The 26,368-nt window shown below is 52.1% G+C and overlaps 1 protein-coding gene and 1 pseudogene across 9 annotated transcripts in view; both read left to right on the top strand.

Annotated features, from left to right (window-relative positions):
* Positions 1–26,368, top strand: part of FHAD1 (forkhead associated phosphopeptide binding domain 1) — a 123,343-nt gene that overhangs the window by 36,947 nt on the left and 60,028 nt on the right. For 6 of the 9 annotated variants that reach the window (XR_007155058.1, XM_047872729.1, XM_047872734.1 and 3 more), the window contains exons 5-11: positions 3,812–3,921; positions 7,013–7,249; positions 11,392–11,515; positions 16,017–16,147; positions 19,249–19,338; positions 20,371–20,475; positions 24,140–24,247. Coding sequence is in view for 8 of the 9 variants with exons in the window: in XM_047872729.1 (XP_047728685.1) it covers positions 3,812–3,921; positions 7,013–7,249; positions 11,392–11,515; positions 16,017–16,147; positions 19,249–19,338; positions 20,371–20,475; positions 24,140–24,247 (905 nt within the window). In the remaining variant the exon portion in view is untranslated. Of the gene's footprint in view, positions 1–616; positions 764–3,811; positions 3,922–7,012; positions 7,250–11,391; positions 11,516–16,016; positions 16,148–19,248; positions 19,339–20,370; positions 20,476–24,139; positions 24,248–26,368 lie in introns of those variants that run through there. The other 3 variants (XM_047872736.1, XM_047872735.1, XM_047872731.1) reach the window with 3 other exon arrangements.
* Positions 11,548–15,235, top strand: LOC125172929 (60S ribosomal protein L19-like; annotated as a pseudogene).

Below are 26,368 nucleotides of genomic sequence, written 5' to 3'. Positions count from 1 at the left end.
CACTGCAAGTTTTTGTGAAGCCCAAATACAGATCAAGTCTTCCCATTGAAAATTTAGCTTCCAAGTTAAGATGCACTGGATTTCAAAGACATAGTGCCCCAAAGAAACAGAGGGTAAAATGTCTCTATCTTTTTGGTCTTGATTATGTGTTGAAGTGATAGTGGGTTTTTTCCTAACGTATGGGGTTAAATCTATTATCAAAATTAATTTCATCGTTTTACCCTTTTAATGGAATTAATACCAGAAAATTTTAAACTGCCTTGTATGTATAGCTCGCATTATTTTTCTATCAGACAGCACTGCACTAGACAGTTCTAAGTTAGGATCCAACTGCTCAGGGCCCAAGAGGGTGGGGGTGGGGAGAGTGAGCTTTGAACACAAATTTTCTAATCATGAACTTGGTTGGGGGATGTTGGGGGGGCGGAGAACAGGCAGCTGCTGGAACCAGCGAGCGGCGTTCCCTCCCAAGCCCTTCTCTGGCCCCTTATTGTGTTGGGCACGCGCCCCTCCCCCAGCCCTTGGCGGCAGGGCCTCGCGGAATTCCCCAGGGAGGAAGCCGGAAGTGTTTGACAGCGACAAGGAGCCACCATCTTGGGGCCTTGGGCCTTGGGCCCTGGGCGCGGGGCCTGCGCCGCCCCCCACGCGGAATGCCGACGGATCGTGGGAGGCACGTTCCCGGGAGTGGTGTGAGCCCAGGGCACCCAGCAGGGCCCCCTCCCTGTCCACAGAGCGGCAGGCCCCCACCATGGTGACAGGAAACCAAGTAAGTGGGTGGGGAGCTTGCTTTTCTCGACTGTTTCTAGGGAGACCGACTCGTCCCGGTTCGTCTGGGTCTTTCCCGGCCTCGGTGCTGAAAGTCCCGCCGTCCAACCAGGGCAGCTGGTCTCTTCACCGGTTTCATCAGGCAGCTGCTAAACCTCCGTCTTGTGACTCCTCCAGTCCAGTCCTCGGCAATCACTTGCCAAGGAGACTCCGTGCGGAACGGCTCCTCGTTGACGGGGGCTGTCCCGGTGAACCAGCTCCCAAACGCCTCGTTCCCGGCCTCGTTCCCACGTTCGCCACTCCGCAGTGTGCTGGTCCTGGGACCAGACCGGCGGCGTCGGACCCGACTGCCCCTTTGCCGGATGCGTGGCCTCAGTCTCTCTGCACCTGGGCTTCTCAACCAGGGTTGGGGGCTGAAGCGGCACCTGCCTCACTGCGTTTTTGTGAGCTCTAGCGTTTTCGTAGGGAAAGCACTGTGCCACAGAGGGCAACAAGGCTGCTACGAGTTCTTGGTTATGAGCGGGCCGGGCCCTGAGCTTTCGTTACCCTGCAACGCCTTCCCGGTCCGGAAGTGCACAACAGAATCGAGACGGGTGCGGGTTCCCCCCGGGAGCTCGGCCTCCTTCAAGCCCTGCGAGCTTGGGCAGACGATTTCCCTCTCTGTGCCCGTTTACGCATCTGTCAGATGGCAGCAGTAAGTTCATCTCAAGGGGCACAGACTGAGACATGGTCCCCAACCTCACGGAACTTGCCATTCAGTCAGGGAGACGGCCGTTGGCGAGAGGACCACAGAACGACGTCTAGCAAATGGTAACCGTGACAACACCCGACAGCCGAGGTGCCCGGCACCCTGTGAGCTCATAACTACAAGGACCCGACTTAGTTGGGGGATCAGGAGGGTATCCCCGGAAAGGTAGGCGACCTTTACCCCGAAGTGCAAAGGCGAGGGAACAGCATTCCAGGTGGAAGGTGAGCGCCGAGGCTGGAGTGCAAGGAGTCGGTCGCCGTGGCTGAAGAGTGAGCTCCCAGAGGAGGAACGTGGAGACCCTGTAAAAAGCACGGGAAGCGATGGCCGGTGTTACCCCGGGACGGGACGGGACGGGACCCAAGGTCCAGCTCCACCAGGAGGCGTCTGACTTCGGATAGGTTTGCCTCCACAGGGAGACCAACTTGGGCACAACCGAGAAGGCTTTGCTCCTTCCCTCTTGGAAGAGTTTGGCTTGGCCAATTTGTTTCGTTGCCTATAAGGAACAGATAAGAAATCCAGGCCGCCCCAACGCAGAACGAGGACATCGCTGGGATCCCGGCCCGTTCTGGTGCGGGAGCCCGGGCCCCTTTCCTTCTGCGCGGCGAGGGATACTGTGGCCGCAGCCGCCCATCCAACGCACAAGGCCACGTGCTCCTCCGGGCCTTTGACTATGTCCACTGGTGCTTCTGGAGTCGACAGACACGTTCAAGACCTGGGTGGGGCAGAAAATCACTGGCCCTGAAATGCATGAATACAAAATGCAGAATCAAAGCGAATGGATGATTAAAGAAAATGCCCACAGACGTGACGGTGTGTACTTCCTTCATGGTCAGTGTTAACATTCATTAACGTTTCGTGACCTCTGGAAACCGTTGGCTCACTTTCTCACCCCACGAGAAGCCAAGAATGTGCGGCGATTGCCCAGAAGTCAGTCAGGTGGAGACTTAAAACCCCACTTAAAGCCAAATGATCTCAAAAGCAGAAATCCAGAAGTCTTTTCAAAAGTTTCTACGCTGAAAAAAAAAATTTAATCGGTGTTCGTGTGAGTGGATTGTGTGCAGAGTGGGACCTCCACGCATAATGATGCCAGGACTCCAGAAAGTCATGAAAAACCCTTGTCATATTGGGGGGCGGGGGATAAGGAAAAATCAGGAAAACCTAAACATCTATAAAATGGATCCTGGTTAAATAAATATGTTTGGCACACTTGTATAATGGACTACAACGCCACCATTAGAAAGAACAGAGTATAGGAGTGCCTGAGTGGCTCAGGCAGTTGAGCATCTGACTTCGGCTCGGGTCACGATCTCATGGGTTGTGAGTTCAAGCCCCAACTCGGGCTGGCTGTTGTCAGTGGGAGCCAGCTTCGGGTCCGCTGTCCCCTCTCTCTCTCTCTCTGCGCCTCCCTTGCTGGCACTCTCTCTCTCTCTCTCAAAAAAAAATAAATAAACATTTAAAAATATAATTAAAAAAACACAGTATAAGGGAATTAAAAGGCACAAACTCCTAGTTATATTAAAAAAAAGAAAAAGGAATGTGTCATAGCTATAGATAGTGACGTGGGAAGATGTTTTTGTTCATTGTAAGGTGAAAAAATGAGCCAGATAAAAATCTCTGCAGTAGAAATCCATTCTTTTAAAGATATAATTGCAATAAAAAATAGCTGACATTTAGTGCTGAATGTTAAGGTAATGCTCAGGGGTAGGAAACTTTCTCTGTAAAGAGAAACTTTTTCTGTTACTGTCTGAGACTCTGTGGGCTCTATGGTTTCTGTCACAGCTACTCCACTCTGCCTTCGTGGCTGGAAAGCAGCCATAGACACTATATAAGTGAATGACTGTAGCTGTTGTTTCAATAAAACTTTATTTACAAAAACAGCTGGACGGCCAGGTTGTCCCTAGGTCCGTGGTTTGCCAGCCCCTGCTGTACACCATTACTCCGTTGAATCCTCAAAGTGCCCTTTATAACAGAGACTAACATGTAAGTGATATAACCAAGGCTTGGCGAGAGTAAGTGGCCTGCCCAAGGTCATCAGGTCTTACGTGGCTTAGCGGAAAGCCTAGAAAGAGACACACCAAAGCCCACCGGCCTGGTTAACACCGCGACCTGGGATGAGGCAGCTCTTTCCCTTTCTCACACTCCAGTCATGCGTGTTCTCCATTGCTCAGTGAGCGTATACATCGCTTTGTAATTTTCTAGTAACGGGGGAAAAGACTATGAGGTTAGTCTGAAAATAGCCTTCCAGACCTTAGGGACCCTCACCATGTTAAGGTAACGCTCTCTGTTGATCTTGTGTGTTAGTGTGGACCAACGCTGTGGAACTGTCAGAACCGTCAGTGGCCGAAGGGATTCCCGAGGCAGGACCTTCTGGGGAGATTTATGCGGACCAGGACTCAGACCAGCAGGATAAGGTGAGGGGTCCTGTGCACCTGACTGTTCAGTTAGCTCACGAATCTTCACCGTCGCCAAAAGAGATTGTACCCCCCTCACTTTACCGATGGGGGAGCTGAAGCTCAGAGAGGTTAAGTCACTTGCCCAAGGTCACGCGGTGTGAGGGGCAGAGCTGGGATTCAACCCTAGGTCGGGTTAACTTGGAAGCTGGTACTCCTGACTCCCACACGGTAGCTGCTTGGTCAGCCACGAGTGGTGGGACACGGGTGGGGAGCGCACATCTCCTGGCAGGAAGGTGTGAGCACTGATGCCGAGGCCTGAGCGAAGACGGGTTGGTTGAAGAACCAGAGAGGTTTAGAATGAAATGGGAATGGGGGCCAGAACCGGTGAATTCAAGCCACCCTGGGAAGGAGCCAGGTTGATGTCTCCCTGCATAGACATAACCCTGAAATTATCCTAAAAGAGGCAGTCCTGCGTTATCTTGCTTTCCAGGGCCTGAGCCTGCAGCAATTTTCCAAGTTCGTGAGGAGCAGAACCACTTGGGGTCCTGGTTAGGCGTGGGAATCTGTGACGTCAAGTGGCAGGTGTCTGGGGACCAGACTTTGGAAGCGTTGCAGAGAGGCAAGAAGCCAGGCTCAGATGCTGTCACCAATTGTCTATTGCTGTGTACGAGCCACAACAAAACTTAGTGGCTTAAGACAGTAATGTATTGGGCTCCTTGGCTGGTCTCCCTGAGACCCTTGATCTCACGGTCGTGAGTTCAAGCACCATGTTGGGTGTGGAGCTTACTCAAACCGCCCCCCCCACACACACACACACACGCACACACACACCAAGAAAACCCAGCAGTTTATTACTTCCCAGCATCTACAGGTTGACCTGGAATGTTCTTCGGCTGGTGTCCCCTGGCTTCACTCATGCAACTGTAGTCAGCCAGCCCTTGGCCCAGCCAGTGGTCTGGGATGGCCTCTTCTCCACGTCCGGGACCTCAGCCAGCACACCTGGCATGCTGGGCATCTCTCTGCGCATGGTTTAGTATCCGGGGCTCCTTTACAGCACGGCAGCCCCGGGCTTCCCGGAGGGCCAGAACAGAAGCTCTACGGCCTTTTAAGAACTTGCCTGAAGATTGCTCTCCATCTTTTTGGCCACATTCCCTTGGTCAAAGCAAGACCCGGGACCAGCCCACACTCGGGGTAGTAGTTTCTGCTGCTTGCTGGGAGAAGCTGCAAAGCATCTGTAGCCGGTCTTCAATCCATCCCAGTGTTACGCTGGAAATATTATGCAACCAGATTTATAATTTTTTCTATTTATAAGCCATTTACGCCCTGGCTTCCCAGAACTCCTTCAAACGAAAGTGCCAATAAACAAATCAGCTGAAGCAACCAAAACAAAACAAAACAAAACAAAAAGCATTTATTGGCTCATCTTCTTGAAAACTTAAAAGCCTACTAGTTTCAGGCATGGCTAGATGTACAGGAGCTTAAGTAAGATCACCAGAACATTCCCTACTACCGATCTCTCCCTTCTGTTTCCCTCGGAGTTTGGCTCTCTAACGGCACGCTGGCTTCATGTGTTGGAAAAGACCAACTCAGGCAAACAAGCCTCTAAGTTTAAAGCTCGTGATCCAAAAGGAGGCAAGATGCTCTCCCTCGGTAACAGATGCGCCAAGTCCCTGAAAAAGCCCTGATTGGCCAGCTTGGGTCACGTGCACATGGGAGGCGGGACAGGAAGGAGCAGGGCACATGATTGACGGCCCTCCCAAGACCACAGGGAAGGGGGCGTGTTTTCTCAAGGAAGGGGGGGCGGTTCTCACGGGGGGGGGGGGGGAGGGGGGTCTTGTTCTCAAAGAAAGGCAGAGGCCTCAGAGACACCACACCCTGCAGGCTTCTTGGTGCTCCAGAGCCCAGCACAGGATCTGGCGCGTAGTAGCTGCTCAATAAATGTTTGTTGCATAAACGATAAGCGCCCGGCTGACCTTAATTGGGTGGAACAGACGCGGCTGCCCAGGTGTTTCATGCCACCCCTTGAAACTTTGCCCCAAGCATTTGCAGGGATTCAGAGAAAGGCCCTTGGCAGCAACTGGCAATGTCAGAGAGGCTTCCTCAAGTCGGAAACCCTGTCCTTCCTGGGGCCAGGGAGCTGGCAGGGCGTGAGGCTGACTGGGTAGCTAGCTCCCCAGGAAATGAGCTGGCCTACAAAAAAAGCCACTTCCCCTCTTCCGACCAATGGAAATCGCGGGAAGAGCAGGGACTATTTAAAAGCAGAAATTCTGCAGTTCCATTTGCAAATACACCTGAGGACTTGTGTTTCAGCTTTTCTGACGCTGTCTTGATGACTTCTGGTGAGAAGTTTGGGGCTTATTTTCTTTTCCTTTGGGGGAAAAGCCTAACACGTTCTTTGGCTGCAGAGTCTTCTCTTTCGGAGACGTGGAGAACTGCGGCAATTACACCTGGGGGTAAAGTCAGCTGGCAGTTGTTCCCCACCCCCCCCCGACCCCAAGTTTACACGAGCCCGCACAGATAAATCACCACTCCTGTCTCCTCTGCTTTACGGGCTCGGTTACCTGGAGTACATTTCTCCGTGAATAACGCAAATGTACCAGAAGGGAGGAGAGGAGAAAGAAATATTTCAGGACGTATTCAATTTTTTTTAAGTTAAAAAATAGCCCTCATTATAGGCAGCGTGTGGTCAAATAGAATGTCATTTTCCTAACGACCTTTCCTAGGTCCCCACCGTGCTAGGCTGAATAGTGTAAACAAAAATATTAGAACTAAACTCCCTAGCAAGAAAAGCTCCCGTGTGGGGTGCTGGTTCTCACCACGAAAGTATAATTGTAAGAGAGAGGAAATTTTCAGTGCCTGTGAGGTATAAACATCTATTACAGGAGTGTGTATACAGGTGTATCATTTTCCCCAAACTCTTGTCTCTGTGAGGTTTTCCACGTTATGAGGATGACTTTGAAAGTCTGCTTTTTCCCTCCCCGCCTGTCCTCACCTTCCCAAAAGAATTTCGCCGCGTTTTTCCTACCTTTTTTTTTTTTTTTTTTTTAAATGGGCTCAGCCTTGCACCCGGACCCACACCTAGTAAACTCCCCGTCTGGCCTCCACCCAGGATGAAATCATTCTGCTGCTGGGGAAAGAAATCCGCCGTCTCTCGGATTTTGAACTTGAATCCAAATACAAAGACGTCGTGATAGCGAACCTGCAGAACCAAGTGGCCAACCTGAGTCAGAGGCTGTCGGAGAAAACCTCCTCCAGGCACAAGGAGAGGGGCACCTCACAGAACTTCCAGGTTTTGGATGAAGACATCGGTGCCAAACAGAGAGAGATCGAGAGCTTGAAAAGCCAGGTAGGACTCAGTGACAAGTTGGTGAAGGCCTTAGAATCGGGACACAGGGCGACAGCTCCTGGGTAGAGCCGGGGAGGGAGCACAAGGGGAGCCACGCGGATAGACACGAAAGGGGTAGTCCCCGTGGCGTGGTGGCTATGAGCACAAATCCCAAGAATCGGGGGCCCGGCGCACATAGCCCAGTAGAACCGTGCTAACTTTGTTAAGCGCCTATAGCGTGCAGGCACCCGGCACGAGTGCCGTAGGTCCGTTGGCTTATTTAAATCGCACCGTCTCTGACATGTACCATTCTACAGAGGAGGAGACTGAGGCCGGCTCAGAGACCACGGGGAGCTTGTTCCGTTTGCCCAGTAAGTTAGGAGCAGCGGGTGTGTGCCGAATGCAGGTCCGCCCCTTCGGAGACCTCACGCTTTCACTGAGCTTCCTGTTTCTACCCAGATCTTTTGCTTCAGTGACTGGCCCTCACATCCACCCAGCCCCAGCCAGAAAGAGCTGTGGGCAGTCAGCTAGAGAGGAGGAGGAGGAGGAGGAGAAGGAGGAGGAGGAATCCCCAGTCTTCCAAACACCGAAGCCTTCGCCCAACCCCGAAGGCACTTGCTGGCTCACTTGCAGGCATTGCCATCAGACAGAAATTCTCCACCCAGAATTTCCACACTGTCCAGGATAGTCACATTCTTTTCTCTTGAGACAAGCTAGATTCCCCCCGCCCCGCCCCCCCCCCCGATTTCTTCAAGTACTTTAAAATTGGCCATTGACCTGGTACATAAATTATGTGTCAACAAAGTTGGTTTAAATTAAAAAAAAATTGGCCACTGATGAATTGTGGTCTCAGTGCGTAATGTTGCCTAGACCTAGTCATGCCTGGGGCCTCTTTTCTCTGCTTGCCTGTTCACAGCCTTTCCCTCTGTGACCAATTCAAGGTGCGTGGCCTCGATCCTAGAAACGGTGCCCTAGAAAAGGACTGAGGTCGTGCGTGGTGAACCTAGGAGACCCTACCAGGAGACTATAAGCTCCGTGAGGGCAGAGAGTGGGCCCAGTTACCTTCTAGGGCTCTGTTAGGACCCCGTCTGTTCATTCATTCATTCATTCCATCAATCATCCACCTGTCCATTCAGTCACATAAGATTTGTTGGGTGACTGCCTTGTGCCCTGCCCTCTTCTGGGCTCTGGGAATTTGGCAGAGAAGGAGGCAGGTATGACCTTTGCCTTCCCTTGGTTGTGTTCCCAAGAGGGATCCTAAATAAATACATACATACCTAAATACATAAATAATAAATAAATCTATTTAAATTTATTTAAATGAACAAATGACTCCTCAGACGTGTTTTAGGAAAACCAACGAAAGCAGCAGATTCTATAGGATTTCCTACTTGACGGCCGCCTTCACGGGTAGCCGACTCCTGAATGAGCATCTTTTCTTTGCTTAATCCAAACCCAATTTTGCTGTTGGACAGAGTAATTTCCCTTTCAGTTATTCTCCCATTTCAGAGAGTTCCTGAGTGCAGGTGGCATGTCTTGCCCAGATCCGTGGACAAGGGGTGAGTTAATCCCCATACAATTTTTTTTTTTTTTTTAGTCAAACATTTGACAGATAACATCACGTAATCCTCTCCTATCTCTGAGTGTGTTCAAAGTGGCTAGTGAGATCTGGAAACAAGTTTCTCACGAAGAAAGCGTCTGGAAAGAATTACACCAACCCATCGTTCTGTTGCCTCCCCGCCCCCCACCCCTTGATCTTTACTGGTAACCGAAAGAGAGTATTTTGTAACAAGGCATATCTGAACTGGAGGCTTCGGTGGGTTCGAACCCGAATCAAGTTCTGTCGGCTCACGTTGTAGTTTCTCAAATGTTCTGCCACCTGCAGAACATTCAGCCAGGAGTAGAAGCCACATGGGCAGGTCGGTTTATTGTTCGGATTGCTAGGTGCTCCCTGGTCCCCCCGAAAGTGGGTGCATCATAACCTGCTCTGAAAGGTCTCCCATCCACTGCAGTATCACTAGAAAGTACTTGCCTCTGCGTGCCCTTGAACGCCTGTGCTCATTAGCAGGCAAATTACTCTCTCGAAGCTATCCTCCTAACACTATTAGCTTTCTTATGACTCACTGCCCATCTTATTACACAGGAGAGCAGACATGAAACTTCTTGGGATGTGTGCCCGTTACAGACAATATGGGTACTCATTTCGGTGGGGAAAGAAACAAAGACGTTTGGAGCCTGGAGTTTTCTCGGAATCTGAACTCCTAAAAACTCTGATGCGTAGTTTGAATTCCATTATATCTGTCGGAAGCAGAAGCACTGGCATCTTTGGGCAGGAGGGCATGTGGTTTCCCCATCCCTTCTGGAAGTTTGTCTCTTTGTGCTGTGCCTCTGGTGTCACGCAGATAAAAGCATGGAAAAACAGTCTTAAAAATTATTCCAGGGGCGCCTAGGAGGCGCAGTCGGTTAAGCGTCCGACTTCAGCCAGGTCACGATCTCACGGTCCGTGAGTTCGAGCCCCGCGTCAGGCTCTGGGCTGATGGCTCGGAGCCTGGAGCCTGTTTCCGATTCTGTGTCTCCCTCTCTCTCTGCCCCTCCCCCGTTCATGCTCTGTCTCTCTCTGTCCCAAAAATAAATAAACGTTAAAAAAAATTAAAAAAAAATTATTCCAAGTACCTTTTATGGGAAAGTTACCCCCCCCCCCCACCGAGAACAGTACAAGGTGAAAGAAATGTTTTCACTCAGAGTTTCAAAAGCACAAACATGCAAAAGTATAGCCTTCGAGAGCGTGGGGGACAGTCATCTGTGTCCCCACCACCTTCTAGCGAATGCCCCCTCTCCAGTGGAGATACCCCCGGGGAAAAAGAAAGTGTAACTACCCCAATTGTCGTAGAACCTGAATAATGAGGGTTCATGAAATGAGCCAGAAAATTCGTGAAGCCTTGATGCTTCTGTTAATTTTACCAATGATAATGCCAAGTCTCAGGGACAGAAACCCAGAACGAGGACTGTGAGCGCCACCTGGTGGCAAGGCCCCCTGCGCCCTCACTTGCATTACCTGAGTGCGTCCCACACCCCACCCCCAACATTTTTTATGCTTCACCTACAGCAGGATAAGCGTGTTAACAGGAATCACGGCACTTCTGCCTAACGGTCACACTGGTGTCGAAGTGAGCCGCGGCAGGGCTTACGAATGCCCGTGAAAATACTGCCAACCTACCTTCCCCCCCCCCGACAGACTTGAGAAGCCGCAGGTAAAACACACCTGGTGAGGTCAGAGGGTAGTCACGCCTCCTACCCGTATGCCGTGTGCCAGGCGTGATCCGAGCACTTGTCCATGCCCTAACTTATGAAAATCCCCTTACCCATCCTGTGCGGTTGGGACCACCATCACCCCACGTACAGAGTGAATCAGTGAGACAGAATCCGGTGTCCTCCCTGGATTCGTCAGCCTGTAAGTGCCAGAAACAGAAGCGGAGGGCTCCTGGGTCCACGCTGTGCTCTCTGCCGGTTCCTAGAGCCATCCAGCAAGGTGGAAAGAGCTAGAACTGGGCGTCTAGACACTGGTTGAATCATAACTCCGCTCCCGCCTAGCCATGTGCTCCCGAGCAGGTGACCTCATCTCTGCGAGACTCTGTCTGCTCGATGGGGGAAAATGGGAGCATTGATGGGAACCTCGGCCTTCTGCGGTGCTGTGAGGAGCTGTCGAAGTGTCGTCTGTGAAGAGGCTCTGTGAGCTCCAAGCGTCCCACGAGATACGAGCTACTGTTGTTATCTTTTGAGTGAATTAACTTTCGTAACCTGCTTCCCTTTCACGAACTTTGCTCTGCCATCCAGTCAGTGCCGGACGATCTGGAACCAACACTTGGTCTGTTTATGGCTGAGAGTCCAAAGGTGGTCGGGAGGTGTCTGAGGGATCAGGTATCCCCGGTGACAGCTGCTCCTGAGCCACCTTCTGGGCGCAAAGATAAGGTTCATGGTTTCATTCCATAGGACATGGTGATCACCAAAGGAACAGGCCCTCTCCCGTTCGAAGTCAAAAGCACGGCTTTCCCGACACCCCACCAAAGATCAATCCAAATCTGTTGCCCAACTGCGGAGAGGTACCAGCAGATCCGGCAGACCTGGGCAAGCCCCCTCTGACTGTGTGTCGCCTCCTCCCACAGATCAGTGCCCTGCAGAAAGGCTACAACCAGGTGCTCTGCCAGACCCTGTCTGAGAGGAACTCCGAAATCACATCCCTGAAGCACGAGGGCGAGAACCTGAGGAAGGACAATGCCGTCACCTCAGGTGAGCGCTCTCTGACCTGGGCCTGAGAGCTGATGGCCTCCGCCTCCTTCCCAGGCCACGGCAGACATCGCCAGCTCACCACCGAGCCGCTGCTCCCTGATCTGGGGCGCAGCCTCAGACACCTTCTCAGTGGCCTGTGTCAGTGAGTTCGAGCGCACCCTCGAGAGAGGGGTTTTGCCATCCAGTTTCCGGGGCAGGGCCCGGTAATTATTTGAGCCAAGGTTATCTCTTAGCTGTGTCTGCTGAGCGTCGGCCTCGGCCAGCTGGCCTTCGATGGCAAGCCCAAATGTGGACAAAGTGGGGTCACCACGTTAGGGCACCCATCATCTCAGCCATTTCACACCAGTGCACTCAGGCCCCCGTGAAAATATTTTCTGATTGGCCCACGGAGGTGGTTCTGTGCTAAAAGCCTTAGGGTGGGAACCAACACACTGTCCAGGGATGGCCGTTTCTTAGCCTGGATCCCTTCATTCATTCAGCATGTTTATAGAGCACTTAGTAGGTGTCAGGCCCTGTTCTAGGCACTGGGGAGAGAGAGCCCTGAGCACACCCTCCCTGTACTCATCGGGTTCACACTTGGGAGTGAGTGACAGACACTAAAAGTAGGCAAATAAACGAGCCCATTTCAGAGAAAACTGGGCAGTGTGGCAGCCACATGCTTCGGGGGCTGAAGCAAAGGGAGAAGAGCTCCGTGGGTAGGCAAGGACGGGTCTTTGAAGAGGCGAAAAGGAAGAGCAGTCAGGAAGCCAGAGGGAACAGTGTTCCTGGTAGGGAGATCACAAGTGCAAAGGGCCTGGGGCCATGTGAGAGGAGCTGAAGGTGAGTGTGGCTGGAGTCCAGGGAACAGGGGAGTGGGGAGGGCAGGGTCAGAGAGGGAGGCGGGGAGGAGGGAATAGATCCTGGAGAGGAGTCTGGGTTTTATTCTAAGGGTGATGGGAAGCCACTGGGATTTTTAGAGAGAAATCACACGCCTAGAGACCTGGAGAGGATGAAGCCATGAACAGAGGAAGGTGGGGGGAGGAGCGAAGCAGGTGCCTGGGGAGCAGGCAGTGAGCCTGGGTTGGGCGTATTGCTCTCACAGCGCCCGGTACACAGCAGGAGACACGGCCATAGCTGTAAAAGCCAAGCACAGCGCTGAGCCACGGTGAATCGCCATCTATCTGTGAACTTGTAGGCCGTGCACCGGGGCAGCCTGACCGCCGGCTTTTCCTCCATCTCACTCTGCAGTTTGCCACCCCTACCTGCACCCCACCCCCCGACTTGGCAAGCCTTTTTACGCTCTTCCCTGATTGACAATGCCCTCAGATATTTGCTGAGCACTTCCTGCAGGCCGGGTGCTGCTCTGGGCACCAGGAACATAACACGCCGGGCCCCTGTCTCCCTCCCCGACACCCGCCTGTCAGATCTCATCCATGCTTCAGGCCTCTCTTGGATACCACTTTCTCCACTCAGGGACTGGACAGACCCGGGTTGGGGTAACACTGGGGGTGGGCTGGACCCACTCAACGTGCGGTCCCCAGACCAGCCGCATCAGCACGCCCTGGGTCCTCGTGAGGACCACAGAGTTTCAGACCCAGCCCAGGCCTCCTGAACTGGAATCTGCCCTTCGGTGAGACCCAGATGCGTCCTGCCCACATTCAGGTTTGAGAAGCACCGGGCTGGGCTGTGCTGAGCCTCGGGGGCTTACGACAGGCGGGCTCATGTCTTGTTTCCATCTGGGGTCCATCCCGGGTTAGCAGGGGCCTGGCCCGTGCTGTAGCCCCTCAGGGACCAGGCTGACACGGGCCATCACAGCGCCTGCTTCCGCGATGAGAGAGGCAAGAAAAACGTACGGGGCGGATGGAATAGCAGGGACTAGATTGGCTCTCCGGCCTGAAACAACCACAAGAAGAAAAAAGGCGTCTGAAACGATTATTCCCACGTGACAGTGATCCAGGGGAGAGGGAACAAAGCAGACGATCGCCCCAGCTTACTGCCTGCAGACGGGCTCCAGACCACAGCATGGGAAGGAGAACCCAGGCACAGCCCAGTGGGCCCCCAGGTTGAGGGGACGGCATTGGAGAGGCCCACGCAGCCACAGTTTGCTGGGCAGAGTGCCCGGGAGGAGAGGCTGTGCAGAGAGACCGCGCCCGGTGACCTTTAGAGGGTCCCCCGCCCCCCCCCCCCCCCCAGTCTTCAGCTGAGTACTGAGAAGCACACGCATGCGGACAGGGAAAGAGGACCCGACCGATGCAGGAGGAACAGTTGCAAAGCTCACGCAGGCCTGGAATGGTTCACTGTCCCAGCATCCGGAACAGAGAGGCTTCCTAATACACACGGTATCTGGTAGAGACTCAAACAGGGGTTGCCTCGCTTTCCTTTCGGGGCCGCGGCCGCAGCCACGAGCGTGCTCAGGCTTCGAAAGAGGCTTGCCTCCCGGGTCCTCCGCCGTGGCACAAAGAAGCTCTGGTTGGATCCCAGTGAGACACATGAAACCGCCAGTGCCATCTCCCACCAGCAGATCCGGAAACTGATCAAAGATGGGCTGATCGTCCAGAAGCCTGTGACCGTCTGTTCCGGGGTTCGATGCCGGAAAAACACTTCGGCCCGCCAGAAGGGCAGGCATACGCACACTGGTAAGAGAAAAGGTACCGCCAGCGCTCGAATGCCTGAGACGTGACCTGGATGGGGAGGACGAGAATTCTGTGTCGGCTGCTCAGAAGATACCGTGAATCTAAGGAGATTGCCCGCCACACGTGTCTCACAGCCCGTACCTGAAAGGGAAGGGTAATGTGTTCAGAAACAGGCACACTCTCACGGAGCACATCCAGAAGCTGGAGGGAGGCAAGGCTCTCAAGAAGCTCCTGGCTCACCCCGCGGAGGCCCGCAGATCTAAGACCAGGGAAGCCCGCGAAGGGCCGTGAAGACTGGCTCCAGGCCAAAGAGGAGGAAATCGCCAAGACTCTGTCCAAGGAGGAGGAGGAAGAGACCAAGAAAGAAGCCCCTCTCTGTCGTCTGTACATTTGTGGCTTCAGCAACAACACAGATCAATTATTCAATAAAACAAACTTTTATCTGCAACGAAAAAAAAAAAGAAAAAGAAAACCAAAACGTGTTGCCTCAGTTGTAAGGCCAGATTACATCCCGGTGAAAGTTCTGGTCCCTCCTCACAAAGCATGAAGGCAAGTCCCAAAGGGACCAGCCTGTTTTCAGAGTAACTTCACTGTGTCCTATGACAGAGCCTATTGTTAAAAGGAAATTCTGGCACGTCTTGTTCCTTACTTCACGTACCTTCTTGATTGTTACCTACCGACAAAATTGGGCATAATCGGAAAAGAACCATGTGAGATAATCCAACCCCACAGCACCTCCACCCTCTTCTTTCCACTTGTCCTCAGTACGAGAGCCCAGCAACGTATGAGTTACCTACTGCTACGTAACCGCTTATCCCAAAATGCAGTGGCCGAAACAATAACCACTGTTTAGCGTCTCATCCAGCGTCTGGAGCTCGGGAATCTGGGGGTGACTTGGTTCTCAGGGTCTCCCATGAGGCGCAGCCAAGATGTTGGCTGGGGCAACTGTCCCATCATCATCTACAGCCCCAACAGGAGCCAGAGGATCTGCTTCCGGAATGGCTCGCCCGTGTGGCTGTTAGTTGGAAGCCTCCACTCCCCACAATGTGGGCCTCTCCCTTGGTGGCTTGAGTGTCCCCACAACATGGCGGTGGGCTTCCCCCGCTAAGTGAGTGATCCAACAGAGAGCAAAGGGGAAGCCGCAAAGTCCTTTATGACCCACCTGGGAAGTCCCATCTTTTCCGTAGTATCATTACTGATTAAACACCTCAGCCCTACCCGTGGTGGGAGGGTGCCGTGCAAGGGCCTGATCTGGGAGGCGGGGATCACTGGGGCCATTTTAGGAGCTGGCTACCACGAAAAATAGTAGGTGCCACCATGTGGCAAACACTGTGAGTTAGCCACTCTCCTATGTTCTCTGTATGTTTTTAAAGCCTCATAATCACTCTGTGGGGGAGATACAGTGAAAGGTACTCGTAAGGAAAGTAACAGGTCCGAGAACGCTAAGTGGTAGAAACAGGTTCCAAAGTCAGGCGAGCGCGAATCCCACCCCTGACAGCCTCCTTCTGCCACAAGCCTTTTTGTGGCTCTGGTGAAAAGCTCCTGGTGCTCCCCTGTTCTGGGCCTTTGGTCCCGAGGTATGTTCCCCATGGCGTGTCCTCTCCTGCCAAACCCGAGCCCACAGGGGCCCCGAAAGGCTTTCCGTCTCGCGGCGACACTCGCTGACTTCTTGTTCCCACCGAGGTCTTAAACAAACACCGTTCAGCTCACTTCAGTGTTATCCCTGTCCCAGCTCCGGGAGCCTGGACGCATCCTCCTCGGGTGTAGACGAGCACCAAGTGTGGCCGGGGCTTGGAAGGGGCTCGGCCACGGGTTGGCTGAGAGCTGTGCTGGCAGTAAGTCTTACTGCCTCTCTGACCTCTGCGGGTCTTCGCTTTTTTCTTTAACAGGGATGGTGTCATCTTTGCAAAAGGAAGTGTCAACAAGGGATGAGCAAATTCAGCAACTCACACAAGAGGTGAACCAACTACAAAGCGAGAACAAAGAAAAGGAACATCAGCTTGAAGCCCTCAGCTCCAGAGTGAGTGTCAGGTCACCATCACCATAGCGATGCCCCCCACAAAGCAACCAGCAGAGTCCCATGACTCATCCCCTTTAACCTGGCCCCCAGCTTCAAATGCTACTCTCTCCTCTCCCACCACCGCAAGAGGAGGCTGGTGGCCAAGGGCATAGGGAAGGCACAGGGAGTCCGACTGGCGGGTGGCCCAAAACACGAAAGGCACACGAGGGGCCAGCTCCTCTGCAAGTTAAGGAGCTTTTTAAACGTAACTTTGGCTCTGCAAATGCGCCCTTCAATCCTGACTTTATTTTTTTTTAACGTTTATTTATTTTTGAGACAGAGAGAGACAGAGCATGAATGGGGGAGGGTCAGAGAGGAGGGAGACACAGAATCGGAAGCAGGCTCCAGGCTCTGAGCAGTCAGCACAGAGCCTGACGCGGGGCTGGAACTCACAAACCACGAGATTATGACCTGAGCCGAAGTTGGACGCTTAACCGACTGAGCCACCCAGGCACCCCACAATCCTGATTTTAGACTCCTGATCCTGTAGAATAAGGTGTTTATTTGTTTGTTTGTTTGTTTGTTTTGAAAGAGAGAGAGAGGATGAGCAGGGGAGGGGCAGAGAGGGGGAGAGAGAGAGAGAGTCCCAAGCAGGCTCCGAACTGTCAGCGCAGAACCCAGCGCCGGGCTTGAGCTCACAACCATGAGACCAGGACCCGAGCGGAAAGCGAGAGTCAGACGGTCAACTGACTGAGCCCCCAGGCGCCCTCAGGAAGGTTCCTCGGTATTTGTGTGGTTTATCTGTTTCCCTGAGTCGAGGTAAAACCGAATAGCTGTCATCTCAGGCGACAGCTCCAAGATTCACAGTGGTCGTCTGATCAGGGTTACGGGGGTGGAGACAGATCTTAGAGTTCCAAAGATAAGGCACAAGGAGTAACATCTGGTGCTTAGCACAACGCTGTTTGGAACTGAGAAAAGGCAGAGCGTCAGCTTTGGGGCCGGACAGACTGGGTTCCGATCCCTGAGCTTTCTTCTGTGGTAACGGAACGGGTCTCTATTTCACCATCTGTGAAACGGGGGAAAACAGAGGCATTTTCTGAGAAGTGGGATGCTGATTTCAGTCGTGCTCTTCTGCCTCTGAGCCTGGCCAGCCGCCTGGTGAGCCCTGCACCGTCCTTTCTCCCAGGCAGACTGACGCCCTGGACACAGGGGGTCACAGCTTTATGGGGGCGCGTGCGGGTTGCCAAGGGGAAGAGATACGGGAAAACAGCGCCTGTTTGATTATCCAACTTCCTGAAGTACATCTGGATTCTTTTTCTCCCCATTTCCCCCTCCTCATCGCCCTTGGAACGAGGTATTTCTTCTCCACTATCAGGCCCCCAAGGGTGAGGCTCTCGTGAGCCTCTCAGATACCCGTCTTTCCTTTTTCTCCTTCCCTTTGTCACGCGTGTTAATTTTAGGAAAAGAAGTAGATGAGGTTGAAAAGCAAAATTAAAGAGCTAGAAAAGACAGTGCTACCCCTAGAAATCCACATTGATATTTGAATGTATATTAAATTCCAGACTTGGGGCGCCTGGGTGGCGCAGTCGGTTAAGCGTCCGACTTCAGCCAGGTCAAGATCTCGCGGTCCGTGAGTTCGAGCCCCGCGTCGGGCTCAGGGCTGATGGCTCAGAGCCTGGAGCCTGTTTCTGATCCTGTGTCTCCCTCTCTCTCTGCCCCTCCCCCGTTCATGCTCTGTCTCTCTCTGTCCCAAAAATAAATAAACGTTGAAAAAAAAATTAAAAAAAAAATTCCAGACTTGTTTCCATCTATTGTAAATTTTAAAAAAATATTTAAAATTTTATACTATACACAATTTTTTTTTATATATTTTAACTACTTAGTGTTTTCCCGTGTTAATAAATAAAAGCTCCTATCATGGGTCCTAAAAGCTACATAATATCTCACTGGTCCTAAAAGTTACATAATATTTTCCTGGATGTGCACAAGATAATAAAACGATCCGTTATCAAACATGGGTTGTTTCTTTTTTTTTTTTCCCTCCTTTTTTTTTTCCTCTGTTGCTAACAATACTGTGAGGAACACCCTTGAACCTACAGATTTGTTGATTTCTTTGATCATCATCCTTAAGACATACTACTAAAGTGGGAATTTCTGGGTCAAAAGAAGGCACATTTTTTAAAATTTTTTTTTCAACGTTTATTTATTTTTGGGACAGAGAGAGACAGAGCATGAACGGGGGAGGGGCAGAGAGAGAGGGAGACACAGAATCGGAAACAGGCTCCAGGCTCTGAGCCATCAGCCCTGAGCCCGACGCGGGGCTCGAACTCACGGACCGCGAGATCGTGACCTGGCTGAAGTCGGACGCTTAACCGACTGCGCCACCCAAGTGCCCCATATCTTTATGTTCTGAATGCGTGTTGCCAGGCTGCCCTCCAGAAAAGCTGTTTCCTTTACGCTTCCTCGGCCGGGGCAGATGTGTCTCTGAGATGTGACTCACAGAAAGCTCTAAGAGCCTTCCAGGTTCACTTAGGAAGCTCCTCTGTGTATTCCTGAAAGCCACTTTTGGCTGGTCACAGAGGAAAACACACCCAATTCCTCCACCCTTAGTACCCAGACTCTGCAAAGCTGGGTCTGCCCTGTGCTGTAGATTGCTGACTCTTAAAAGAAGAATTTAGGGGCACCCAGGTGGCTCAATCGGTTGAGCATCTGACTTCGGCTCGGGTCATGATCTCATGGTTCATGGGTTCAAGCCCCACGTCAGGCTTTGCGCTGACCGTGTGAAGCCTGTTTCAGGTTCTCTGTCTCCCCTCTCTGCCCTTCCTCCACCCCTGCTCGCTCGCTCTCTCTCTCTCTCTCTCTCTCTCTCTCTCTCTCTCCCTCTCAAAAATAAATAAACATTTTTTAAAATTTTTTTAAAAGAAGAATTTGGACGTGTTCTCCCCAGAACTCGTGAGAGGGTGAACTAGGAACTCCACGCATCCGTCCGACACAAATGGCCTCGCCTCCCTTGGAATTTGGGGATGTGATTGGATTAAACAACAGGAACTGTTCTTAGGGGCAAATATGGGGACCCTGGACCCACGGCCAACCCCCCGGCCTGTTGACCTTTCTCTGTGTAGTGCTACATGCTGAAAGAAGAATTAAGAAAGGAGGATTCTCAGAAGGAGCACCAGGAAGCCCAAGGGAAAGAGTTAAAACTCTGCAAAATTGTGAGTTGAACCTCCTCCCTCCTAGGTGTCCCCAGAGAGGCTAGACTTTGACCGTCAGGGTTTGGGGGGTGTTGGGGAGGGGTTCCTTGGCCCATTGGATAGCACCAGCTCGGGACTTTAATGATGGGTTGTTAACATCGTCTCCTAATTCTTTGAAATGCTGCCTCCAGCCCCAAGGAAGAGATGGGTGAAAATAGGGAGGCAGGATGCTCTGGGCGTGGGTTCTGGCCACCTCACCATGTTCGCCCTGGAGCCGGGCAGGAGCTGGGCTGGGCTGGGCTGGGCCGGGGACACACTCTGTGGCCCCTGCCCGTGGCTCTGTGATGCCCAAACCTTCCTGTTCCACCGTCTCAGTTTATCATAGGCACGGGCACTGTCATTAACAGGAAATTCTCCCTGAAGTATTTTTACTGGAACATATCAATTTTACACCAATTCATAAAAACAAAGCAAAAAGAAGAGGTATCATTTGGCTTATGTGGACGATGACTTTGGAAACAAATAACAAAAATACGAGTACTAAAATGAAATCATTCATTCCCTGTGCCAGCTGAATCCTCTCGCATGTATGTTTCCATTCATTGGGAAATACAGCGCCTTAGACACCGGGAGACGTGCTCTTCTCTGTGTTAGGAACGTTGCTATTTTCTGCCTCAAGGGGGAAAAAAGAAAATTTTCCTTGTCCTGTCCTTCTAGACCGTGTCCGTTGTGTCATCCAAGCAGCCCTTACTTAGATTGATTTCGAAAAGAGTTTCTCAGAAGAGTTTCTGATGAGTTGATGGACATCTTGTACTGTTTAATGCAGGGTCCATGCTGATTTTCAAGAGAAACTAATCATTTTCTTATACCCAATTTCCCGTATATCAATTGAAAAAAACATCTACTTTGCCCCGCAGATGTAGAATTTCCCCCCAAGGGAAGCAATTAAGCTCATACCAGATTAGGTTTCTGCCTTAATGAACCCAAGGAAATGAGCCATAGAGATTCAGAAGATTCAGCAACTCTCACTTCCTGTTGTTGAAACTCTTTCAGCAAATCCAAGACATGGAGAAAGAAATGAGGAAGCTCAGGGAGGAGCTGAAGAAGAGTTCTACTGAACAGAACATGATCTCCAAAACGCTGCGAGAAAAGAGTAAGGTAAGACAAAGGACGGGGTGGCCCCGGTGACTGCCCTGGGCCAGGCTCTCTGCACTCATCATCTCCATGAATCTCACAACGACCCCGTGTGGTCGATACTGGTATTAACCCCACTTCAGGGCTGAGAAACTGAGGCTCGCAGAGGCAAAGGACATTCCCCAAGTTCACACAGGTAAAGTATCTGTACGACTCAGAACTTGAACCCAGGTCTGTCTGACTCCAGTGCTCCCACGTGTAACCACTAGTCTAGACTGACTGCCACTCTTACTTGTAAAAATGAATCCAGAAGAGAACCGATCCATTAAACCAAGCTTGCCAATGATGTCGTTCAAACTTAAATGGTCTTTGGGTTGTTTCTTGGCCGCGTGTTCTCTCAGTCATTGAAGGGGTATATTTTTTAAAAATCTCACGATTGCGGGTTTGTGTGTTCTGCTTTGAGTATCGCCAGCTTTTGCTTTGTGTGTCTTGAGGTTACGTTACTAGGTTCACTTGATCTTAGCCCAAAGGCTGAGAAGCGATACGTTACTGGGTTCGTATAAAGTTAGAATTTTAATACTGCTCAGTGGAAAAAAAATCCCTTTGCTTATCATAAAATGTCCCTCTTAACTCTAGTAGTGTTTTCCCCTTAACGTCTGCTTTGTCATTAATCTAAGCTACACTGGCTTTTTTTGGTTAGAATTTTCATAGCGTATCTTGCTCCTCCTTTCTCTGTCAGTCTTTAAGTTTTAGACCTATCTCTTCTACATAGCATATCACCCTTATAAAATCCACTTTGACACTCTTTGCCTTTTAGCCCGTTTATATATGATGTGGTTGCTGGTGCATTGGGGTTCAAATCTATGTTCCCGCTCATGGCCACCTGTATGATCTAGGCAATGTTCCCTTTTCTTCCTTTCTTGTCCTTTTTTGAGTTAGTGGTTTCCTGTCGTTCCCTTTTTCTCTCTATGAGCTTGGAAAATCTTTTTTCTTTTACTACTCTTTTAGCAATAGCAAGACCACAGCATTCAGCCTTGACTTCCCAAAATCCAATATTAATTGAGTTTTTCACTCTTTAACTATTCTTTGAATGGTCAGCCTAACGACTATAATCTGCGTTTTTGACTTAACCAAGATCCAACATTAGCTGATAATTGTGCCCTTCTCCTTGATAAGGCAGTGACTTTAGAACACTAACTTCACTCGCCCCCTCCAGACTTGCATGCTGTAGTTACCATTTCTAAACTATTCCCTACGTTTTAAACCCCAGAAGACCTTTATCAGTATTTCTACATAGTCAGTATTCATACCCACATGTTATGTTTTCTGCTGTCTTTTCTGCATCTCTGATCATCCATCTGGGATCATTGTTCTCCTGTTTGAAGAACATCATCCGTGTTTTCCTTCGGTGTGGCCGTGCTGATGACAAATTCTCCCAGATTTCCACACACACGCACATCTTTGGAAATGAATATTTAACCTTCGTTCTTAAAACACATTTTGACTGACTGTCAACTTAGCAATGGCATTCTTCAGCACCTTACAGATAGCATTAGGCCCATCATCATTTGATTGTCTCTTGGATCACGTTGTTTCTCTTTACAAGTCATTTAGAAGCCTAGGGGCGCCTGGGTGGCTCAGTCAGTTAAGCGTCCGACTTGGGCTCAGGTCATGATCTCACGGTCTGTGGGTTCGAGCCCCGCGTCGGGCTCTGTGCTGAGCGCTCAGAGCCTGGAGCCTGCTTCCGATCCTGGGTCTCCCTCTCTCTCTCTCTCTCTCTCTCTCTCTCTGCACCCCCCACTCTCACTTGGTCTCACTCTGTCTCTCAAAAATAAAGAAATATAAAACAATTTTTTAAAAAAACAAACCTCAATAAAAAAGATGTGTAACCGCGGGGCCTTTGTAATCTAGCTTCTCTGGCCGCTTGTAACTTTTTCTTTTCCCTTGATTTTTAGCAGCTGTATTATGATTTATTTGGGCGTGGGTTCCTTTTTACTTCTCTCGCTTGGAGTTCTTGTGGGCTTCTTGAATCCTCGGCTGGGTGTTTTGCATCAGTCTGGCCCTCAGGTGCCATACCACACAGGCGGCGGGGAGCTGCCGGAGGCTTGTGAACAGGGAACTGGCGTGATTGCATTGTGGTCGGTGATACCGATGGACACGATGGCCATAACCCCTCACGTACCAGGCATTGTGCCAAACATTTCGTCCCTCTCAAGCGTTTATCCTGTCCAGTTTCCAGAGTTGGGGGTCGGGGCTCCGAGTTCCTGGTAAGGTGACCAGCCCACGGCCACGCTGTCAAGCGGGTGGCAGAGCCGGGACGGGAGGCCAGGTGTGTCTGGCTCCAGACACAGAGCGTTTCCGTCGCCGCAGAAAGTTCCGCCAGACCGAGCTGCTCCGTGGCTTGGTCACTCTCACGGCACCATGAAGAATGTGCTGGAAGGAAAGAAACGAGAGGGAGGAGGCCACTTCTCGGGGCCCAGAGGTCCTCAGTGCCTGGAGAGGAGATCCAAGCACGGGCTTGGAGATCGCTGGGCGTGGGAGATCGAGCAGGGAGGCGGCGGAGGACGACCCCGAGCGTTGGGGTGGGGAACGGGGGTGCCATCCACCGGATGGGGAGCTCGGGTGAGGGCAGGGTCCTCTGGGGCTGCACTGGGCTTTCGGAGCATATAACAAAGTCTGCTGAAATAGAAGTCGGAGCGTGTTTAGATGTGGGGGGATGTACGGGGAGGAAGCGAAGGCCCCGAGAGGCTGGATGGCTTTTCTGAAGTCCCGTCGCTTGTTCCGGGCTCTTCTGCTGAACCCCACTGCTCAGAACAAAGCTCTGCAGGGCTCTTCTGAGCCTTTCACATCCGTGGCTTCCCTCTTCAGCCCCACCGAGAAACAGCTCGTGAAGTTGTTTCAGCACCGCACCCTCACGTTTATTCAGGGGAGTTTGCTGGCTGGCCCAGTAGTGCCGGGGCCCTGGGCCCGACAGGTGCTTCCAAAATGTTCGAAAACGAACAGCGCAGCCGCAGGGTCCCATAAAAGCCAGCAGAGGGCAGCATCGAGCACCCGAAAGCTCCCCTCGCCTTGACTATGATCCAAGCAAGGGGGGAATAGATGGGCAAGTTTCCCCGCTGCAAACTCCTTCTTTTCAGGCTGTGCTTCTTAAAAGACATTGTTTAGCAAGTCCCTAAAGTTCACCGGTGAGTGCTGAAGGCAGCAATGACAAACAGTTACGATAATAAGCCCGATAAGGCACATGGTGGACATTCCTGTCCACTTTCACAGGTTGCAACAGCTGGTGCATTTATAGACCCTCAAGCAGCACTGGCGCTACTCTAAACATTTTGAATCCCCGTAATAACCCTACGAGGCGTGCTAGGATCATCATCCCCGTTTGACAGATGAGGACACTGGTCGCGGTGGTCACAGCACTTGCTGGGGACCCAGCAGAGGTTTGGAGCCTGCAATAGGATGCATTTGAGCCCCGGGTGCAGAGCTCGGCCCTTTCCCCTGGAGGGGGGTGGCTCCTGTGAGCCCGCCTCCACCCTGTGTGTGACTGTGACCCCCACCACCTGGGCTGCAGCCGCCCCTGCCCCCCTGGGACATCTCCCCACACACACAGGGCCATTAGACCTGCTAAAGGAGTTCCCCTGGAGTGCGTTATCGCATTAGCAGCGAGCACATGCTTTCATCATCATTTCAGGTTGAAGAGAAGCTTCAGGAGGATTCCAGAAGGAAATTGCTCCAGCTGCAAGAAATGGGGAACAGAGAGAATCTCATTAAAGTCAATTTGGAAAGGGCAGTAGGTCAGGTAGGCGAGCTCCAGAGCCCCCTTCAGCGGCCCACCCACGTTCCCCGTGGGTCCTCTGCACCCAAGCAGCTGGTGGGGACGAGTGAGGAGGGCGTTGGCCTTGGTTGCATCCTCCCTCTTATCCCAGAGGAGAAGCCCTATGTGGCTCCTGCACCCCCGTGGGCACCACGAACAGGCTTTTCCTGCTGGGCAGCTGCCCACACGAACAGTTTGCCATTGTCTGAGGCCCAGGCAGCCCGTCCCGGCTCCGTGCTGGCCCCAATTACCCCGCCATGCGGTTCCCTCTTGGGAAGAGTTTGAGCCTCTTGATCCCATGGTGTTTCTAATCCTTTCTTCCTCACATTTTTTTTTTTTTTGTCCTGACATTTAACATCATTTTTCTTCCTCTGGGCCCCCCGCAGATGTCAGAGTCGGTGTCCTTAAGGAAATAAAGTAACACCCCAGAATGTCAAAGCTCACGCTAGATGAGGAGGTCCCTGGGCAGGGTGGTGAGCAGGCTGACGGGCTGGTCTGGGGATGCCATTTCTGTAATACTCGGGCCCCAGATGGCCCAGTGGCCCTTCCTCTTATGCGTGACACAGATGTGAGGGCCAGGAGATGCAGACGAGCCTTCACCGAAGGCTAAGGGAGAGCAAACAGGAAGCCAGGATGGGGGCACTGACCCTCCAGAATATGGCCCTCCAAGGGCACCCGACCCCGGACTTCTCAAGGGGTTCTCTCCTGGCAAAGCACGGCTCCAGGCAACCCAAGAACAAGTTGTGCGTGTATGTGTTGGCACCATCGTTTTTCTGGCAAAGAGGGTTCACTGTGTCGCTCGTTGGATCCTCAGAAGGGTCTGCAAACCACCCAAAAAAGTTAGGAACCACACCTGCGTCCCACGTGGCCCAGCTCCCAAAGCCCTTCCAAGCCTTAAGTGGGCGGCGTGACCGGGCTTTGTCAGAGGCGCATACAAGTTTAGTAACAATGCTGACTATTGGGCAGATCTTAAAGCCCCTTCAACAAATGTCCCCCCCCTCCAGTGCCATCCCCGCGAGGTGCCACCACTCAGCGAGGGCAGAGAGCCCACCGGTCTGAGCCTTCCTTTGTGCACCTGTTCTGCACTCGGTAGTCCCCAGTGCACACCTGGTCCGAAGGCGTGATCTTTGTCACTTGCCCAGGCACCAAGGTCCGGGTTGTGGCTCTGGGGAGAAGTCATCCCGGAGGACCCTCAGAGACATTGAGAGCCCTCCGGGTCCAGACTCCAAAGACAGAGCGTGAGCCCTCTCTCTGCCACCTTCCCATCCCACGCCCTTATTTCCGTGGCCCTGTTCTCTGTCGGAGACTCTGCCCCTCCCCAGCTCCAGGCCTGAGCCCATCGTTCAGGAGGACCTACCCCTCCACCCCCGAGCTGTGCTCTCTTCCTGGGCTAGTTAGGACCCTCCCCTTGGCTGTGGATCCGGAGGACGGCCTGGAATGCCTCGAGACCACCACCCTGCCCCCCATCAGCTTTGGGCCAGGTGATTGCAGGGGTGTCCCTAGAAGACTCACCATTCCACTACTGGCTTCCCAGAACTCCCCAGTATATAGTAAACCTGTGCATATTAGGACCCTTTGACTTTTGTGTTGTTGTTTATTCACTTAGTTTTGAGAGAGTGAGCAGGGAGGGGCAGAGAGAGAGGGAGACAGAGAATCCCAAGCAGGCCCTGCTCTGTCCGCGCAGAGCCTAACGCAGGGGCTCGAACCCACGAAGCGTGAGATCATGACCTGAGCTGAAACCAAGAGCTGGACGCTTAACCGACTGAGCCACCCAGGCGCCCGGGGACCCTTTGACTTTTAAGTTGATTCGGTGGTACCTACGGTCCCTTCAGGGCTCCGTTTTAGAGGCAGTGACCATATTTGACCAGCGAACCAAAACCCCGGGCCATGTTGGTACATTCCCGGAGAAAGGCGGGCTGCCTCTGCCCCCTCTTCTCGTGGAACTGGACACCTCGAGCTCGTCATTCTGTGTGCCCCGGTTTAATCTCATTGTGCCATTTCATCAGCTGCGATCTGAAAACACCCGCGCCAAGGAGGCGCTCGATAAAAGCCGGCTGAACCAAAGCAGAAGACTCGGCGTTTGGCCGACGTCTCTGCATTCAAGCG

The sequence above is a fragment of the Prionailurus viverrinus genome, chromosome C1, assembly GCF_022837055.1.
Source record: "Prionailurus viverrinus isolate Anna chromosome C1, UM_Priviv_1.0, whole genome shotgun sequence".
NCBI classification, from domain to species: domain Eukaryota; kingdom Metazoa; phylum Chordata; class Mammalia; order Carnivora; family Felidae; genus Prionailurus; species Prionailurus viverrinus.
Note: the sequence above shows the minus strand (reverse complement) of the source record. Positions and strands in the feature narration are given on the sequence as shown.